At 37.0% G+C, this 22,157-nt stretch overlaps 1 protein-coding gene across 4 annotated transcripts in view; it reads right to left on the bottom strand.

Moving 5' to 3' along the window:
- Positions 1–22,157, bottom strand: part of ldah (lipid droplet associated hydrolase) — a 260,164-nt gene that overhangs the window by 12,284 nt on the left and 225,723 nt on the right. For all 4 annotated transcript variants that reach the window (XM_028797385.2, XM_028797383.2, XM_028797386.2 and 1 more), the window contains one exon: positions 14,811–14,893. In XM_028797385.2, the coding sequence (XP_028653218.1) occupies positions 14,811–14,893 (83 nt within the window). The remainder of the gene's footprint in view (positions 1–14,810; positions 14,894–22,157) is intronic.

Below are 22,157 nucleotides of genomic sequence, written 5' to 3'. Positions count from 1 at the left end.
TTCAAAAAGAATTTCCACTAAATATTACATGCCATTACAAAAACCTATATGGAAATTTAAATCTAAGTAAACCTATGAACGTGCACCTATTATGTGTGAAACCAGAGAACTGCTTAAGTTTAATCAGGAAGTAAATGAAGGATGACTACTTGCATAATTACATCTGGAATGATAAACAAAAATGGTCAGCATTGTTATATTGAGATACAGGCTAACTCACAATACCAGGTCCATTAACCAGCTTTTTGAATTAAAGGTAGTTTACTAATGTAGCAACCACCAGAGTATACATCTTGCATTGTGTGAGCAAAGAATATGTACTATTTCTGGCTTAAAGTTACTTTTGACACTAAATGAGGCATAAAAAAAGCAAAAGTAGAGCCGAGTCCACAATGTCTTACTGAATTTCTGCTACATAACATAAAGTACTGTTAAACATGTATACACTATCTCAAACTACTGGAAGTACTCAGACTTTTCAGAAGGAGACAGCTATTTTGCAATCGTACATTAGCACTAATGAGTCTTATTAAAGAAAACATAAAAGGTCAAATGTCTGATTTAAACTTGCCAGGTTTAAGGTTGATAATTTGTGAATCCAAAGAGCTTCCCCATTTAATTGTTACTTATCAAATTCATCATCTCATTGGATGCAGTTTTACAATTTCCAAAACAGTGTACAGTAATCCCTCCTCCATCGCGGGGGTTGCGTTCCAGAGCCACCCGCGAAATAAGAAAATCCGCGAAGTAGAAACCATATGTTTATATGGTTATTTTTATATTGTCATGCTTGGGTCACAGATTTGCGCAGAAACACAGGAGGTTGTAGAGAGACAGGAACGTTATTCAAACACTGCAAACAAACATTTGTCTCTTTTTCAAAAGTTTAAACTGTGCTCCATGACAAGACAGAGATGACAGTTCTGTCTCACAATTAAAAGAATGCAAACATATCTTTCTCTTCAAAGGAGTGTGTGTCAGGAGCAGAGACTGTCATAAAGACAGAGAAAGCAAACAAATCAATAGGGCTGTTAAGCTTTTAAGTATGTGAAGCACCGCGGCACAAAGCTGTTGAAGGCGGCAGCTCACACTCCCTCCGTCAGGAGCAGGGAGAGAGAGAGAGAGAGAGAGATAGAGAGAGACAGAGAAAAACAAACATGCAAAAATCAATACGTGCCCTTCGAGCTTTTAAGTATGCAAAGCACTGTGCAGCATGTCGCTTCACTAAGCAGCTGCACAGAAGGTAGCAACGTGAAGATAATCTTTCAGCATTTTTAGACGAGCGTCCGTATCGTCTAGGTGTGCGAACAGCCCCCCTGCTCACACCCCCTACGTCAGGATCAGAGAGAGCGCAAGAGAGAGAAAGAGAAAAGTAAGTTGGGTAGCTTCTCAGCCATCTGCCAATAGCGTCCCTTGTATGAAATCAACTGGGCAAACAACTGAGGAAGCATGTACCAGAAATTAAAAGACCCATTGTCCTCAGAAATCCGCGAACCAGCAAAAAATCCGCAATATATATTTAAATATGCTTACATATAAAATCCGCGATAGAGTGAAGCCGCGAAAGGCGAAGCGCTATATAGCGAGGGATCACTGTATTTTAAATCTGTGATCATGTGGTTTCAATAGTAAAATGTCTAGAAATGGGATGTTTGAGCAAATGTCTCCTGATATTGCTTTTATGTTCCACAATTCTGTGTTTGATAGACTGAATTTTCTTACCAACGTATAGTAAAAGCCATGCACATATTAATAAATACACTACACCACTTTGGAACTGCAGTTAGACCAATGCCCGAGTGTGATTATGTCTATGTTGTATTTACTTAATTTCCTTTCAACGCATGTGTTATGCCATAACCTGCCATATATTGTTGCAATAGGAGGAATAAGTAAGAGAATAAAGAATCTGTATGTTTGTTGTTTTAGATTTAGGAGACAATAACAGATCTACTGTAAATTAATGTGCACAGCTCTTTTAAAAATATAATTAATACAATTCTTAGAGTAACCTCTAGTTTGAAAGTATAATTTTGTTTATATTTAAAATCCCCAAGTTCAGAACAAATTGGAATTGCAATAAAGATAAGTAGTGATCGAGGGTGGAAAACAGAAGTGTGAATTGTTATGATTAGTTACCTTTCTATAGACAGAAAAAATTGAAAGTAATCATTAAAAGAGTTGACAGTAATATCTATGAATGAATCAGTATGAACATCAGAATGGATATTGAAAATAACATTTCAATTTAGTTGTTCAATTACAGTTATTAATGTAATTATGAAAAAGTTTAAGTGAATTGTCATCGCCACCATAATAGGTATATGTCACCTACTGAATATAACGCAACCAGGTAACAATGTCATGTTAGGGTTAGGGCTATGTTCAGAAAACAAAAATTTACTTTTCAAAGTCTCTGACATAGAGATTAGCTATACTAGAGCCAAATACCACTCCAATTGCTGCTCCTTTGTGCTGACTATATAAATTATTTTTGAAAATGAAAAATACCAATTAGGAGCAATGTGTACTAACTACACAATGAAATCTATGAAGTTTAGTTGATAAGCTGAAAGATGTATTCAGGCGTTTTATAAAAATTAAAATGCAGCACTTTGAGGAATCCTGGTATTTACAGAATCAATGTGTGAGTGAATCTATGAAAAGATTGTAAATGCTGGAGGTGACAAAAAAGTCAGATAAATCTCTGACACATAATCTGGATAATAACACAAACAGAATAATGAAATATTTAATATATTGTGTATTACATTCCCTTCTCTTGTGTAAAAGAAAATAATAAAGAACCTCTAGTATAAGCTACTAGAAAGACAGACAAGTAGATGAGGAAGTCCACTTTGAAGATGGGGATTGTAGACATTTAAAGGTAGGCTTGGGGATACCAGGGTTTTGTTTACTTTCAGATGCTTTGGTAATTTTTTTGTTTCATTTGTTCCCCTACTTTTTTTTTTTTTTTTAACTAGCGTATGGCTATAAGAGAGAGACAGAGACAGAAAACTGGTACCACCAATGAATATCTGCCAAGTGTCTGTAGAGAAGAAGTAAGTCCTGTTTCAATGATATGTACTCACAGCTGCCCTAAGTTCTCCAGACTCTGTCCTTAAGAGGTGCATCTAATTCAAAATATGCATACTTTAGAATGCTGCACAGAATAAGAACATAACACATCTATCTATCTATTATAAAAAGAAATCCTGTCCTGGAAAGCAAAAAGCAAATCTACGATATGTGATCTTCTCGTAAGACATTTTAAACACCCGCGAGACCAAAGATACGCCCTACTTACAATCTACCTGAGAGACCAAAGACACGCCCTACTTACAATCTATCAAATAGGACAATAGGCAGCAAAACATTCAGTCTTGTGAAGGATTTGAGCACACACAGATCCAGGGCTCTCAGCGCATATAAAGCGTATAAGGACAGTACAGTACGTTATAAATTAAATGTCGACATCTAAGCGAAGAAGAAAGCAGCGCGGAGAAAAGAGACTCAAATGCGTTGGACTGAAAAAAGAGCAAAAAAGAAAAATCGAGGTGCAAATTCAGAAAATAAGGAAAGTGATTATCAGCCCGGAACAAGTGGAATTGTAAAAAAAAACACGTCCAATCCGGCTCAGAATTAAAAGACAATGAGTAAAAGAAAGTAGAACTTCATGAAGACGTTTACAAACTTTGGCGCTAAACACATGCAGAGCAGGTTAGAGACTATGAAACCAGGGAAATTAGAAAGGCTCAAAAAAAAAAACAAAAAAAAAAAACTGTGCTACAGTGATCCCTCGCTATATCGCGCTTCGCCTTTCGCGGCTTCACTCCATCACGGATTTTATATGTAAGCATATTTAAATATATATTGCGGATTTTTTGCTGGTTCGCGGATTTCTGCGGACAATGGGTCTTTTAATTTCTGGTACATGCTTCCTCAGTTGGTTTGCCCAGTTGATTTCATACAAGGGACGCTATTGGCAGATGGCTGAGAAGCTAGATTGCTTACTTTTCTCTCTCTCTTGCGCTGACTTTCTCTGATCCTGACGTATGGGGATTGAGCAGGGGGGCTGTTCGCACACCTAGACGATACGGACGCTCGTCTAAAAATGCTGAAAGATTATCTTCACGTTGCTATTTTTTGTGCAGCTGCTTCCTGAAACGACATGCTGCACAGTACTTCGCATACTTAAAAGCTCAAAGGGCACGTATTGATTTTTGACTGAAAAACAAACTCTGTCTCTCTCTATCTCTCTCTCTCTCTCTCTCCCTGCTCCTGACGGAGGGGGTGTGAGCTGCCGCCTTCAACAGCTTTGTGCCGTGGTGCTTCGCATACTTAAAAGCCAAACAGCCCTATTGATTTGTTTGCTAGAGATTGTTTTCTCTATCTATGTGACATTCTGTGCTCCTGACACGCACTCCTTTGAAGAGGAAGATATGTTTGCATTCTTTTAATTGTGAGACAGAACTGTCATCTCTGTCTTGTCATGGAGCACAGTTTAAACTTTTGAAAAAGAGACAAATGTTTGTTTGCAGTGTTTGAATAATGTTCCTGTCTCTCTACAACCTCCTGTGTTTCTGCGCAAATCTGTGACCCAAGCATGACAATATAAATATAACCATATAAACATATGGTTTCTACTTCGCGGATTTTCTTATTTCGCGGGTGGCTCTGGAACGCAACCCCCGCGATGGAGGAGGGATTACTGTATACACATGTGGAGAAAGTTAAAGGATATGAAAATAGGAAAATTAGAAAATATAAAAAAAGAAAGTAAAGATCGCAGTAGCGCAAACAAACAAACTGCCTCATTTAACTATGCACCAGTCTAACTTTGGTTTTGCACAATAATTAAAACACTATTGCACCTTAACACTTAATTCTACTTTATTCACATAATTATACTTATTTATTATGTTCTACTATACTGTTATCTTTCAATCTATGACTTTTTGTTAATCTAATTGATATTCTTCTAACTTTGCACAGTTTTTGATAAGCGGATCAGGATGCATTTCACTGCGTGTTGTCCTGTATAACTATGCATGTGACAAATAAAGAATCGTGAGAATTTCAAAAATGGAGTTTACCGCACATGCATTTATTGGTTACTTTGTTCATGTATATATATTTATCTGTCTGCTTATTAAAAAAACTACATTTACCCCAGGAGTCAAAAACGTTCTGTCTAGCCCTTGTACAAAAACCTAGACAAAAGCTGGGGTATCACCTTGGTAACTCCATGTACTTTTGGAACTGTGAGAGGAAAATAGCACGACTTTACAGACAGGAGTCCAATGCAGAAGTCTACTTACTTTTTTACTTTGTAAAAAAAAATTATTAACTGCTGATGATGTAGATTGTTTTGTCTATGCTGAAATTCCAAACAGAGAAACCTGTTTAACCTCATTAAAAAGATTCAGCATATTGGGACTCACAAGATTACAAATATTGTTTTTACAGAAGTTCTGAAATAAAAGTTAAACTAATCAAATAGCAACAATTCAAATTAAAAAAAATCTTAAAAGTGTGTATCCGGAAAACCAAACACGGGGGTTGGTGAGCGAAGCGAGCAGGGGGCGAAGCACCCTAGTTTTCATTTAACAATATCTTTTTATCTAAAGGAAGAATCCAACTTCAACTTCAGATAAACAACAAAAATAAACACCAGAGACAGATAGTTTCCTTATGAAGCACTTTGCCCATACGTTTAGCAATTAAACTAACACAAATCATTTCATATCTATAATAATAAAAGGCAAAGCCCTCACTGACTGACTCACTCACTCACTCATCACTAATTCTCCAACTTCCCGTGTAGGTGGAAGGCTGAAATTTGGCAGGCTCATTCCTTACAGCTTACTTACAAAAGTTAGGCAGGTTTCATTTCGAAATTCAAAGCGTAATGGTCATAACTGGAACATATTTTTTGTCCATACACTGTAATGGAGGAGGCGGAGTCACGTATCGCGTCATCACGCCTCCTACGTAATCACGTGAACTAAAAACAAGGAAGACATTTACAGCACGAGTCACACGCGGGAACGAAGGTAAATGACGTTAATTTTTCACTGTCTTTTAATACTGTGTAAGCATACATATTAACACATGTGCAATTAAACGTGTGCATTTACGGGGTGATTTCTCAGGCTTAAAAGCTCACCTTTTATCAAACGCGGGAAGAAAGGTAACTGACGTTGTTCACTGTCTTTTAATACTGTGTAACCATACATATTAACACATGTCCAATGAAACGTGTGTATTTACGGGGTGATTTCTCAGGCTTAAAAGCTCGCCTTTTACTAAAAAGGTAAATGCAAAACTATTTTCAATCAGTTTATTGAAACGCTCCCGTTAAGGATTGCAATAACATATTCGCGAGATAAAAGAACGAAGTAGGGGGAAATGGAGGAACAGCCGCAAACAGCGAAGAGCAAAAAATTAATTAAACAATTGAGAACGGAGCGAGTTAAGCATACAAGCATGTTCATAAGGGAAACAAAGCACGGTGTAAAACGTAAGTTTCAATTAACTTTATAGAAACGCTCCCGCTGCGGATTGCAATAACATATTCGCGAGATAAAAGTTTAATGAGAAGACACGAGGTATAAACTAACCACACGCCGTGGCGCAACGTATGGGGCAACAGTTTCAACCAATCAGTTTATTGAAACGCTCCCGTTAAGGATTGCAATAACATATTCGCGAGATAAAAGAACGAAGTAGGGGGAAATGGAGGAACAGCCGCAAACAGCGAAGAGCAAAAAATTAATTAAACAATTGAGAACGGAGCGAGTTAAGCATACAAGCATGTTCATAAGGGAAACAAAGCACGGTGTAAAACGTAAGTTTCAATTAACTTTATAGAAACGCTCCCACTGCGGATTGCAATAACATATTCGCGAGATAAAAGTTTAATGAGAAGACACGAGGTATAAACTAACCACACGCCGTGGCGCAACGTTAGGGGCAACAGTTTCAACCATTCTATGATCTGCTTCTCGCAACTGAAAGACGGCACATGGCGGATGTTAGCCGACTTGCTGACCGCAACGTTAGGGGCTTCAACTATGGCGCTGATGCCACATCTCAGTGCCAACACTTTGCAGACTGTACTTAAAAGACACGCCCTCCTCACTGGACAGTTAAAAACACCAATCAAACTAAGGATGACATCAAGTATTACCCAATCCAAAGTAGGAAAGGAGGCATCTTCATAAAATGCGTGTGGGATGATTTGCATGAGACGCTGCTTTAAAAAAAAAATGATAAAAAAAAAACGGGATAAATCCCGTCCAGTATTGATTCAAAACGGGACGCGCAATTTCATTCTCAAACGCGGCACAATTCCGTATTTTAAAGGACGGGTGGCAACCCTACAGTGCCAGGTAACCACCCATACAATCAGATTGTGATTCAGACTAGGAATGCAATGAATGTAATTACCCCGATCTACATACAAGGCGAAAGTCTTGCAGCATTCAAAGATGATGGTTTGGGATAAGTACACCATACAACATAAAAGAGCTTATGAAGCCTTGAACCGAAAAAAGCAAGATCTCACAGATCGTAAAAAAAAAAATAGGAGGTAATGTCGTTTTACTCGCTGTAGATTTTAGTCAAACATTACCAGTTATTCCACGAGGGAGACCAGCAGATGAACTCAACGCGTGTTTAAAATCCATGCTTCTCCCACGCTCGGTTATATGTCGCGTGTTCTCGGGTAGGTGCACCAAAAAATTTATACATTTAAGCATGTAATGGGCAAACAAAAAATGAGGTATACCCGAAGGCACTGAAGTAGTACTTCATGTAACTTTACTTCTTAAATGTTAATGTTTTACTGTTTAATAATTTATACGCTTCTTATATGTTGTTCAAATTCTTTTATCAAAATAACACTGACAGCGCAATGCACGATAACATGGAGTGAATACACCATACGCATCCGCCCACGGCTGCCCTGCTGTGCGCAGATAGGAGTTGATTCTACAATAAAATAAAATAAAGATAAAAAGAGTAAAACAATCATCACCAATAAAGCGTGTGTGTGTGTATATATGTGTATATATATATGTTGATATGTGGATGTGTATATGTATATATATATATATATATATATATATATATATATATATATATATATGTAGATATATATATATGTAGATATGTATATATATATGTGTATATGTATATATATGTTTATATGTGTGTGTGTGTATTTTATATATATAAAACACAGCAACACTCATAACAATGACAACACAATTACATTGACAATCATGTTACGTTATTTTTAAAATGTTTCTTTTTTTTTTCATTCCCTCTTTAACACACTACTTCTCCGCTGCGAAGCGCGGGTATTTTGCTAGTATTATTATATTTGTATGTTTTCAGGTGATTTCTGTAATGTTTATTTATTATTTCATATTAATGATCTTTCAATATTTCAACATTCCTTATGTTTTGTGGGAGGAACCCCAGGAGGTGGGGGCCACTCTGACATTACTGCTGCTGGATCCTTCCTCTGCCTTTATATTGAGATGGAAGAAAGGGTCCCAGCAACATGTAATTGATTGGGTATTGATTTTGTGGGTATTGCTTTGCTTTGATAGCTCTAGTTTGGGATACTTCTGTTTTTGGGTACTGTTGTTTTGGATTTCATACTGGAACTTGCCTTATTTTACCCTTTTCCCTGTTTGTCTGTGCCTCATTTTTGATTATTAGAATGATTTATTTATTTATAAAGATACTTTGTTCTGCAGTATTTCATCTAGCCAAAGGTTTTACTTTTCCTCTCCCCAGTAAGGCATTTTTGTGTATTTTGAACTTTTAAAGGCATTGCCCTACTTTTGGGACTGTACTTCAGTACTTAAGAGTAAGTTAGTGTTTTTCTGCTCCATACAATATATTGTTTAAAATGCTTATACCATTTTGTGTAATATTTTCTGTTTACATAGCAACAAGTACAGCTTATATTATCCAGAAGAAACAGAATATAGTGATAGGACTTCTAAAGCTATTTGCATGCTCTGTTTCCCATGGAAGAAATTAAACTATTAAAGGATATTCACAGCATATTCCCTGGACACCATATAAGACTTCAGTATGGCAGGGTGAAAGTCCATATCACAAAAGCACATTAACAACTAACAGGAAACAGTTTGGTAGTAACACTGAAGGTTTAAAAGAAACAAAATAAATGTTGTAAATTTTCTCACAAAAATGTTGAAACAGATATTCATTAAAAGGAAAAGAAACACAAGTTTGTTTAAAGAGTCTGCAGGGAGATTGAAAATTACTAGTGAGACATCCAGACAAACAGAATTTTACTATTGAAGAAAATAAATTATCTTGACTAAAAGTAGCCAAAGTAAACATGCTTAGGAATATAGTAAGCATCAATCACCATTTACATGTATCTGTTGAAATATTAGGTGGACACAGTTTAAGCAGTTGCAGGTGTTTCCTGTCACAAGATACATTTTTCTATGTTTCTAAATAAAATTTCAGACTATGTAGAAAAACAGTTCCCAACATTTTTTAAAATTGTGAACAAAATGTGCATTTTTATGGACTATATGTACTGCATTGACTGAGCAGGTGGACAATGTCAAATCAGGAGGAATATTCAACCACACATGGAAATAAAAGAGCTGAAAAAGCAAAGCATTAGAATCCTATAAGCCTACTAAATTCAGAAGAGTGGCAACCTAGGCAGCAGAATAAACAAACTCAGAGAACGCTATGGGAAAGAATTAGAGAGAAACTAAGAGAGAGAGAGAGGGAAGGGATTTCAGTAATAAGATGATTGTTTTAGTTCAAGAACAACTTCTAAACTGCAAGCAAGCAGAAGTAGATTTGCTACTTTTTTCTTCTCACCTATCCTTCAATAAATAGGGAGCACAATTTGGATTCCAAAATCTTTCCATTTGTTTTGGCCAGGTCCTTATCCACAACTACTGTAGAAAATAGAATGTAAAATCCAGTCAAAAAGCCAGTGCTAGAGAAGGCAATTGGTAGCATGTGGAACAGGTATGTTAAATCTAAATATAGATCTAAATATAGATGGCTGACTAGATGATATTTGTATAAGTCACTGCCACACTTCAAGTAATTCCACCCTAGCTGCCTCGTCCAAGAGCAACTCATGTTAAAAGGAAGAGGATTTCATCTGTTATCATGTCTAACAACTTTTGAAAGAACTTTCTTTTTCAAAAGCTAGGTAAATATTATAGCTCATTTCTTCACATGTGAGGTCTTACAAGCCTATCACAACTTTGATGAGGGACAATGCAGAGACCGTTTTGGTTAGGTGGCATAACTCAGCCTGACAGTAGCATGGGCCAAGCTATGGTCCTGGGAAATATGACATAGTGGAGTGACATAATGCGTCCAGCAGAAAGAGTGGTGGAGATGGCGTTTGATAATGATACATATCAATACAAATACGAAAATCTTCTACACACCGATTTTAGGTCATGAATGGCTTTAAATAGACTAGCGGATAGCAGAGAATGCCACAGACATTATAGAAATTGTATTGTCTCTATTATTATTATTATTATTATTATTATATATATATATATATATATCATTATAAAATATCATTATATATCATTATAAAAACTCAAGTTGCCATAAATATATCCAATGTAATATTTGATTGCTACCCAGTAGCAATAGACAATTCTGCTCTAAACAGCAAAATTCAGATACATGACAACAAAATGAACAGAGTGTAGGGATTCCCAGTCAGATCTTCAAGGATTGGTGCTTACCAAATATAATATATCATTATTATACTAAATATAATACCAAATATTTAAAGAGAAATGGCCAAACTGCTAAACATAAAGAACTTACTAACATTTATGAATCCTACCCAGAGTGGAAGATTTATTGAAAGATTCAAACAGACCCTGAAGCTGATGCTACATGGATCATACTGTAAGTCTTAGACAGAAGAGACTGGGAAGAAATTCTATCATACATCTTATATGCTTTCTGTGAGGAGCATAAAGCTACAAAATCTTCCCTTTTTCTGATGCTATGTGAGAGACAAACCACTATATGTAAAGCATCCTGTACTTGAAAAACTAGATTCCAGGTTAACATAATTTAATATATTGCTCACCTTGTTCAGAGAAAGTGAAGAGGCAATCCCAAGCACAGTTTCACAATTGCAGAACATCTGTCCTCAAGTTTTAACCAGAGGACCATGTAATGCTTTTATTTCCTTGTCCACCTATACATACCTAAAATTCTCAAATTAGCTTAAGGAGGAGGGGGTGAGCCAATGCTTACCCACAGGCTTCAGGTACAGGGCAGGAACCAACCATGTTGGGGTTTCCTTACACATACAAACACACACACATTTACACTAGGCCAAATTAGAATCATCAATTAGCTTAAAATTCAGAGTTTTGGAATGTGGGAGGAAAACCCATGCAGACATGGACAGAACATGCAACTGGGGACATATATTAAACCAAGGGCATTGGATTTGTGAGGCAACTGTACTAAAAATGTCATATATAAATATATAATGTGCAATCCTATAAAAATTGAAGCATGAGGTGCTGTGAAAAGTATTTGCCCCCTTCTTGATATTCTCTATATTTGGTAAAAGAGTCAACATGTAACATCATTTCTAAGAAAACAATAAATATTTTTATGTATTAAAGTTATCCAACACCTGGATAGCCCATGTGAAAAGGTAATTGTCTCTTTACCTATGTAGGAGTTGGTGAAGTTCTTAAAGGATGAGAACTAAGGGTAAATTGTATTTCTAACCTTGCAACAGTCTTGACTTATACTTTATTTGAGCCCATATTTGTATTAGCTCATAACTGCTTTTAGCCCAGGTTTGTTTGTTTTTTTCTTTCTACTGCCTCAGCTTATACACTGACTCATGACAAATCATGCAGCAGCAATGTTAAGACTCTTAAGTCTTATCCTGTGGTTTGTACTAGCAAAGCTGCCTATGAAGCCTGCTCAATGCATCAAGTGCACACACATCTTAGGAGTTGCAGCAGGGCCGTAGTAGGCCATTTGTGTGTATCTAGTAATAAACTCTTGCTTTACACTTACCAATGTTTAAAGTGTCTGATTTATTTTTCACATAGTTAATAATTTTAAATGCTTCTACACTCAAACAGCTGACCAATGTTACTGACTAAACACAGCCAGACCTGATTATATCCAGCCCTTTTAAATCTAAAGCACACCATATGTTAATTCTCACCATGACAGTAAAGTAGACATCATAAGCTGTCTAGAAGAACATTATGCCTCAATCAAATGAAATTGCAGAAAAGATCAGAAAAAACTTGTTGAAAGTTATCAAACAGGAATGGGTTTGAAAAATACTTTTTAAGGCTATGTGACACTATTGCATCACAGTTGTGAGCCATTAACTGCACAAGAAGAAAATCTGTAACAGTGGTGAATCTTTCCATTAAAGTCTAGCTTGTCAAAATTACCACAAGGGCAAAGTGACAACTTGTTCAAGAGATCATAGAGGATCTCATAACAACATCCAAAGAATGTCAGGTTTGTGTAAATTGTGCTCATGAGTCCACAATAAGTAAGAGACTGAGTAAAAATGGGATTCATGGAAGAGTAGAAAGATGTAAATCTATGCTATCCAAGAGTAACATCAGTGCTCATCTTGCATTTGCAAAGAAACATCTGGGTGATCGCCAACAACTCTTTGGACAATACAGGTCCCACTATATCTAGCGTAAGGCTAATGGTGTTCGACAGTAACATCATCCTTACAATAAAACATGAAAGTGGTATTGTGATGGTATGGGTACACTTTGTTGCCCCAGGACCTGGAGGCCTTGTTATTAATGAAGGAACAATGAATTCTGCACTTTGCTAGACTATTCTTAAGTAGAATGCCCAGTCACCTCTCCGTGACTTTAAGCTGAAGCGTAATTGGGTTATGTAAAAGACAATGACACAAAAGCAGGTCTACAACTGAATGGCTCAAAAGGAACAAAATTAAAGTTGTGGAGTGGCCTTATAAAAGTCCTGACTTGAGTCCAACAGAAATGCTGTGGTAGGACTTGAATCTTAACAGGTCATGCTCACAAAATTATAAATGTGTCTAAATTAAAACAGTTCTGTAAAGAAGATTAGGAGACTATTCCTCAACATTTGTCTTTTCAATGTGAAAGACTGATATCACATTATAGGAAGAATTTATTGGTGATTACTTCTGCTAAAGTCAGTATGCTGCTGCTGGAGTATGTGAATTTCCCCTTGGGATTAATAAAGTATCTATCTATCTATCTATCTATCTATCTATCTATCTATCTATCTATCTATCTATCTATCTATCTATCTATCTATCTATCTATCTATCTATCTATCTATCTGTCTGTCTGTCTGTCTGTCTGTCTGTCTGTCTGTCTGTCTGTCTGTCTGTCTGTCTGTCTGTCTGTCTGTCGATGCTGCAACCAAGTATTGAAACTATGGGGGCAATTGTTTTTTCTCATGGGTGTTAGATATGCTGGATAACTTTTGATTCTTGAATTAAGAATATAACGATTTCAAAATTGTATTGCTTTTGTTCATTCTCGTTTGTTTTTCTAATATTGCATTTTATCTAAAGTCTAAGGTCATTTACTGTGTAAAATATGTAAAAACAGATAATACTATGAAGGAGGCCAATCACTTTTTCATAGAAAAATAAGCAAGTCTTATCTTCTGAAATTAGAAATGAGGTTACTTGCAGCAACAGAAGCTTCGATGTGAAGGTAACAACCTAGGCAGGTTTTTAGAAAAGAACAAATACTCACACATAATCAAATCTATGCCAATTAAAGAGATTTAAAGGCACTTTAACATTAACACTCTAGCCTGGGTTTAAAACTGATTTATTCTGACATAGTGTGAAAATGCCTGGGTTGAAAAGTGGTTAAAAAGTAGTTGGAGTCGGGGCTGGTGAGAGCAAAATGCAGTGCGAAAACAATGAGAGAACATTGTGTATTTTCAGGCTTTTGTTAACATTTAGGATGCATTTTCATTTCTAATTAGCCAGGAACATACAGAAGGGAAACTGTGATGAACTCTAACTTCTGCTTATTTATTTATGTATCCTCTTCACTACTGCATCTCACTGCAAATACTGTACTGTTTGTAATTACCACATTTGTACAGTCATGATCTTAAGTAAAATTTAATTTAAAATTAAACAGCAACCAAATTTAACACATGGGTTGAAATAAGGATAACTGAGTATATCTGTGAAAGGCCCATAAGAAGGGGTAATTGGGCAAACTGAACATTCAAAAGATATCATTTAAAACCATTGCAGTATTTCAAATTGGTTTATTTTAATATGTTTCAGCTTTGTATAGTTGGTTAAAATTGGAACCAGTGACCACTAATGGCAATACACATAAATTTGAATGTGGGATTGTTAACATTTGGAGCCGTATCATTTTCTTTGAATATGTCATACGCAGAGACAATACAATTTATTTTGAATTCATATATGAGGATACTTTAATTTATTTTAAAATATGCTGCTGTAATAAAACTGAATCGTATCCACTACACTTAAATCCACATATAGCACAAGGAAAATCCAGAGACCAATCAGACCTTGGCTGAAAAACATTAAGCTTACAACAGCAGTGGTATCAATAAAAGAATGTCTCTTACCCCTTTTTAGATGCCTTTCACAGTATGACCTGGTTATCTTTCTTTTTCTTTATTAAGAAACAAAATTATCTGTAAAATAAACCCAATTACTATCTGTACATAATTTTTATTCAATATCAAATTACCTTCTCTTGGTTCTCTTGAATAGTTGCATTATCTCTGTCCATAACTTGAACCATCTCTTGGCTTCCCATATACATTGCGTTTGCTAGAAACAACACATAAAAATAGCAAAGAGCAAATTTAGTACCATAGAAAATAACATTAGTTGGCAAAAATGTTTTATTTTCTTCACAACTTTGTGTACCTATTGATCTGGATTTTTTCAGGGATTTTCATCCACAGGTTTGCTTTTTTTGTAGGTTTAGAAGTTCTTTTCTCATCCCCTATGCAGCTGTGATGATTGAAAAATGCTGCTCACCAATACTGGTATACCAAATTAAAAAATCTATTGTCAGGGTGATCTGAGAAAACATTTTTTCAGAATGGAAAGATTTGAGAGTGAACATGGAAGCAGACCCATGTGATACTAAAAATGTGATTGTTTGTTAATAATTCAAATGTGTTTTGACAGAATGGGGAAAATTTTCAGAATAAAGGGGTGTAATTCAATGTAAAAGGCAGCCTAAATACTAGGTTGTTTCTCATGTCAAAATATTAGGTAGTCTTAAGAATAACAAATATAAAGTACAGAGATAAATAGTAAGGAAATGCAATATATTTAAGCATTTTTACTTTACTATCCAACCACACTATCACATTGTTTGCAGAGCATGAGAATATAACCTATGTGGAGGCGACAGAGGCGGAGTAGAGATGTAGCACTAAAGTGGGCAGTAAATAGCACATCCAGTGGAATGCCACCATTAACTGTTAATTGTGTGCTACGCTATACTTGTAGCACTAGTAAAAGGCTAAATCAACTGAAACGTTTAGTGCAGAACACGATGTACTATTCATTGCTTAAACAATGGTCATTGGCGTAGTGTTTAGTTAGTCTGCTTATAATAGTTCACCTCTTCATGCCAAATGTGAAAAAGTAGCAGGCACATGTGCTGAAGATGTCATTTTATGACAACAGTTGCTGCAGTGCCATGAGGTTTTTGCGAACATACATATCTCATACACTTTTTTGCGGAAAAGAAAATACATTAAATTTGACATTCACATTTTCATCCCCTCTGTTGCTCGATGTGATTTAATAAGCATTGTTCTATTAGGTATTTGAATACAGATATTTTTTTCATAAACAAGCATTCAACAATTAAATTAGTAATACCTATCCCTACTTCAAACCCAACACTTTTAAGCTGCATACTATACTTGAGACTAGGGAAGCACTGATACCACTTTTTTGGAAAACGACTACGAGTACGAGTACTTGCATTTCAGTACTCGCCGATACCGAGTACTTGCCGATACCGAGTACTTAATAAAAACATGATTTAAATTTATAGGTAACAGCTTTAGTCATATAATTTTACAAAAAAAACAAGAAACTCTCGTCTATCCACTGGGAGGTTAGGCTAATTAGCGACACGGGGCTAACACTGCTTGTCCAAATATCCGTGGTGAAACTAAACGCAGAGGAGGCTTGCAGTAGGCTGTGGATATGTTTTTTTTCACGGAGTCGTGTAGTTTAGGCAGCTCCGTGTCAGTCATGTAGCGGCGGCTTGGGACATCATATCTGGGCTCCAGAACATGGAGGAGACGCAGGAATCCCACATTTTCTACCTCCGAGAGTGGCTGGTCACTCAATGCAATGTACTCGATAATTGCCTGTGTTATTTTCACAGCACGTGGATTGTCTCTGGACATTTTCTCTCGTCTTGCAAGAGTTTGCTGCAGCGTGGGTTGTGTTGGTTTAGAAGCGTGGGTACACTCTTTGTACTCGTTGTCGTGTTGGGATTTTAGGTGCTTGATTAAATTACTTGTGTTAAATGCGCTACCTTTTGAGCCTCTTCTGGACAATTTCGCTGAGCACAATTTGCAGTCCGCCTTTGTTTTGTCGTCTTCATTCACTTTGAAATAGTTCCACACGGCTGACATGTCTCGCCTCGCCTTCTCCCCGCTCTGAGCTGCAGCCGGGGCCTGGGGGCGGGCACTCGGCGCCTGTGGTTAACCCCTTACACGCCGCTCAAACATAGACATTTCTCAGACCGTGGTATCGGTCCCCGGTATCGGGGGACTTTTAACGAGTACGAGTACTTTAGAAAATGTGGTATCGAGGCCGATACCAGATACCCGTTTCGGTATCGGTGCATCCCTACTTGAGACCAAAGCTAGGTGTCAGTTTACATGTGACCCAGATAATACATTGCAGTCTCCAAAGGGCTCTCCAGATACAAATACATATGTACACCAGCATTAATTGAGACATTTCTTTGAAAGTAAGAAATGTATTTTTATATATTTTTTTAATCGGATACATTTTCAATCATCTATTTTCATATGCTTTAATAAAGTGTGAAATTTCTGGTGTATCTCTTGAGAGCAGATACAGTTACAATCAACAAGATTTAAATGGAGTCATAGGGAAAATACTGTTATTTGTAGAAATATTACACTAAATAAAATTGTTCTTTCTTCCACACAGTGAAGAACCAGCATTTTAAATAACACAAATGAGACATAATGTAAAAGCAATGCTACACATATAACAAAAGCTTAGAAGAAAAACAATTAAATAAAATTGAATATTACCACTATTTTATCCCCTTTAAAAGAATGTTTGTGACTACTTTTTGAAAAACAATTTCATAATATCAGAATTATTAAATTATTATGGCACTATTCTACAGCAAAACTAGGAAGTGTATTGTAACAAAATCGGGGATTTAGGTCATGCTTTAACTTAGTTGCTTTCCTCCATTTTAAAGCCATGATCTCCTGACTTCTAAAAGCAATAAATAAATTTACCAAATGTAATAGCTCTTAGCAAATCCTTCCCTCTTTTTGTGATTTTGTATGAATAGGATCAGAAGACACTTTGAAGTGCCTCTGAGGCATTACGACATAAACAGATGAATAACTTCAGTTCCTTTTCCATATAAACAATATTTTGTGAATCCTATTAGCTCACCTGTGATTTTAGGTATCAAATTACAATTGTACACCTAAGCCCAACTAAGATCAGGCAAATGCCATTCACTTGAAAATATTATGATATCAAGCTTAAGTCAATATAATTAAACTTCATAAAGCAGCCTATACACATTTGTTAGATGACGTATAATCTAAAACAGATTATAATGTTAATGAATGCTTTCAACTATTAGAAGATCAGCAACATTCCAGGAGCTACTAGTAATGTTAAAGAACAAGTTAATGATTATGAAATGCTATTTTAATAAAAAGCTTAAAAGCAAAAACACCTCCTGGACTGGATAATATATACTGTACTACAGATGTTCAGCGAAATTGTTAATTGCATACTGATATTATAATGTGTAAACTGATGCAGTAAACTTTACACCATTAAACAACAAAGTAAGGCAATCAAACCAATCCCATAACTTTTTGGGCAGTTGTGTTAACATGAAGAAGAAGTAAAAATTACAGAAGCAATTATTAAAGAAAAAATGTAAAACAGCAATCTGACAGGTGTGTTTGTAAAGAGTTCACATAGTGTTATGGGTAGCAAGCTTTTAATAAGGAACCCCAAAAGACACAGATTTAACAAGAAATATGCAGATAAGTGCAGAATTGGTTTGAGCCCAGTAAGCAATGTGTTAATTATACAAAGAACAATTTCAAAATGAGTTGAGGTAAAAAGTGGCTTTTGTAGAAGTTTGCACTGTGACCACAAGTCTAAAATTAGGAAGGTTGAGATAACTAGATAATTCATAGCACAGAAAATTAAATTTTAATCAAACTGGTAACAGTAGGTAAATTCTAACTAACAGCATAATATTCATATACTCAAAAAATTCAATTTCAAAATCACTTAACCTTACACACATATCTTTTGGAGTGTGGAAGGAAAACTGGAGTACACAGAGGAAAACCCACATTGAACTCAGCAGAGGATTTTCACCAAGGATACTGGATCCATGATGCAGCAGTGTTTAACTTTGCATCACTCTGCCACCAAGTGTTGGTTATTGGAGGCATAAGTGCTGTTAATATAGACTATAAAGATAGATCAAGAGTTTTTAATAAAGCCAACAGAATATGCCTTGGTATTCTTGCATTATTTATGATAGTGCCTAGGTGGGCTACAAGTCCAGCTCCAAAGGGCTCTTTACTAGATAAGCAGAAAGGAATGGATTAAACAATAATGAGGCAATCGATTAGTTACTTTATTGAAATAGAACAGACAAGTATGTAAACACAAATACGCTTCACGAAATAAAATAATGGGAAATCTGAAAGGCAGTACAGTCTGATTGTACAGAAATGAAATTACTATATTGCTTCTTTTTTTTTGCAACAAAGTGTTTTTGTTATTTTTTCTACATTCTTTGCAGTTAGATGGATACAAGATGGAACTACAAAAGCAGCTGTATTTAGAGTGCGTTCAGGAATGAAATGTCTGTAAATCGAGCCACAAAAAGGACCTCCGTTTAGGGATTTGTTATGAGAAGATAAAGAACAGACTACTGCACCAGCTGCTTTAGAATTCCCCCACTGCTGACAGAAATAGAGAAAGTTAAGAAAACACAAGATGCTAAAAACAGATCGAAACAATGTCATATTTTTCATACTGCTTTCTCAGTCCATCAAGGTGATTTTTATATTATAAATGAATACAAAAATAGAGGTGTTTACCTGCACTTTTTATTTCAGGAATGTGCTACATATAAAGGCTTGTGGGCTAGTGTGCTTATTATATTTAATTTTGGGATTTACAAATTTAACAATGTTCTTTTTCTTTATATAATGTAATGACTAAATGCAATTTGTTAAAACACAGGGATAGTCATGTTATTAAAACAGAAATAACCAAAATACTTTACTACATTCTTGAAGTAATCTTATAAATTTCCAAAGACAAATATATATTGCATTCTTGTACATATTTGTTTTATTAAAATTGGAATTCAAAGCAATTGATTTCATGAGTCTAAATACTTTTGGAAATTAATTAAAACATTTTGACAGAAGTTCTACTACAAATACCTCTAGTCATAAATACCTCAGATGGTGGTGACCTTCATATTAGAAAGATCACTGTACAGATCTGATAATTTTACTAAATGAATTACATTTTTTCTTTCCTGTTTGCAAATTTCACAGGGAGCTATGCATAAAAAGTTCCAGATACATGGACTGAGCATTATTTCTAAAATATTAAGATTTAGTTAATTGTTGATTCCAAACTGAATTGAAGTTAGTGAATATGAGAGAGTTTGACATGCTAAAAAAAATTATTTTTTCTTTTTTTTTTCCTGAAGAGTTATGTGGGCCAAACACTGCTAAATGCTTAATGAAAATATGACCAAACTTCTAAATGTATTTTTGAATGAAATACAAAATGTTACCAATTCAAATTGTATTCTCTCATTTCAAGTTTAGACAGGAAGTAAAATTGTTTTTGACATTGTCACAAGAATGAGTCAGAGACATCATAAAGAGTTGGGGCAGCCACCCGTATAATATGCTCGGCTGCAAAATTGCTTTTTTTTTTTTGTACATCTATCAGGGGGAGGGGAACGAGAGGAGCGCGGTCCCTCCTAGGAATTTGCCGTAAATGACATTCTGGACAAGAAATGCAAAAACGGCGAACCTCCTCATTTATTCCCGGCCAATAAAATCTGAGCTTAATCCACTCTAAAGTCTTTTCAGTGCCTAAATGGCCTCCCAGGAGGTGGGCGTATGCCAACTCTCAAACCTGCCGCCGGTAGGTTCGTGGGATTAGCAGGAACTTCCGCACCCCGCCCTCATGATCAGCTACTCGATATAACAGATCGTTGTCTAGTACAAAGTGAGGGCCGCGAGGCATGGGCTGATGAGTGCGTTGGCCATTGACAAGCACGACTGCATTTTTAGCAAACTTCAGGGAGTCATCATTCCATTGCTCTCTCCTGAAAGACGCCGGTGTTTTTTTTAATTGAAATAGTATTTCGGAGAGAGGGTCCGGACTGACCTCAAGGGGCGGGGAGTCCTCCTGACTCGTCGAGGCCCGGGTTGATGTATTTAAGTGCGACGGCCCAGGAGCCTCCCCATCCTCCTCGGAGTCTTCCGTATCTCTCTCCCCCAGCAGATTACACGGTGTGGAAACAGCCTGAGTCGGGTTTGTCCCTTTTATGATTAGGCCTACAGGGTTACGGGGAGTAGTTATCAGTACACCGCATTTACTGTCAGACCAGTCCCGCCCTAGGATCACAGAAGAAGGTGTGTGTGTGTGGACAGCCACGGAGAACTTCTTTACTAACCCCTCATAGCTTATGACACACAGGGCGGTTTTATATAAACGTGTTTCGCCGTGTATACACCGGGTACTGATCTTTTTTCTCGTCCACTGTCACGGTAGTACGTAACGGCAATCAACAATAGAGATGTTGCTGCCGGAGCCTACAAGGGCTGTAACTCTAAATCCATTGATTATTACCACTCCCGTATGACCAGTAGCCAGGGGGTTCGTAAGTGCACATAACCGTCCTCCCTCCTTCCACCCACATCACTCCGCGCTCCCGCGCGAGCGGCCCACCCTGCGCCCCGGGGACATCGGGACAGGCTTCGGTTTATATGGAAGGGACTTATACAGTGGGACATAATCCCTACAGAGTCCAATAGAGGACTGTTCTGCTCTCACAGATTGTGAGGCTGGGTTAGATCTTACGTGAGCTATTAGCTCGTCCATAGAATGAAAGTCTCCCCAGACGGGCTGGGCAAAATTATTGGGAAGACCTTTTAGTAAAATAAAGCAGGCCACCTGCTGCACAATTTGCCTAGTGTTTAATTCAAATGGCTTCAGATATTGAGCCACTAGCTCCCACGGAGCATAAGCTTGCTCCCGGGTTGATCTCTCCAGATCATATTCCCAAGCTTGTAGGTGTTTTGCCTGCTGGTCTGGGGATAGCCCTTATGTCTCTGGGACCTTGGTCCCAACGGGCGGCTCAGTCCTCTCCTCTGAGAGAACATAGTAAGCCCTTTTTGTTTTCCCCCCAGGAACCAGCCCACGTTGGTGGGTCTCCTCCACATTCTCCCTGTGTAGGACTAGGGGCTCGTTGTCCCTTGGTGGGAGCGAAGCCTGCACCGTGCCGCTCTGGACCGCTGAGCACGCCACCCACCCGGAAACACGGCCCCGGTACTCTCCTACCTGAGTATATCCAAGATTCCTTCCCGGTTTCTTCTGGGAAAGTCGAATCCTGCCGACTACGCCACTGTCACAAGAATGAGTCAGAGACATCATAAAGAGTTGGGGCAGCCACCCGTATAATATACTCGACTGCAAAATTGCTTTTTTTTGTACACAATGTGTATAGTTCAGAGTCCAGAACAGAACTGCCTGTACTGAGGCAAGATGG

The sequence above is a fragment of the Erpetoichthys calabaricus genome, chromosome 3 (assembly GCF_900747795.2).
Source record: "Erpetoichthys calabaricus chromosome 3, fErpCal1.3, whole genome shotgun sequence".
NCBI lineage: Eukaryota > Metazoa > Chordata > Cladistia > Polypteriformes > Polypteridae > Erpetoichthys > Erpetoichthys calabaricus.
Note: the sequence above shows the minus strand (reverse complement) of the source record. Positions and strands in the feature narration are given on the sequence as shown.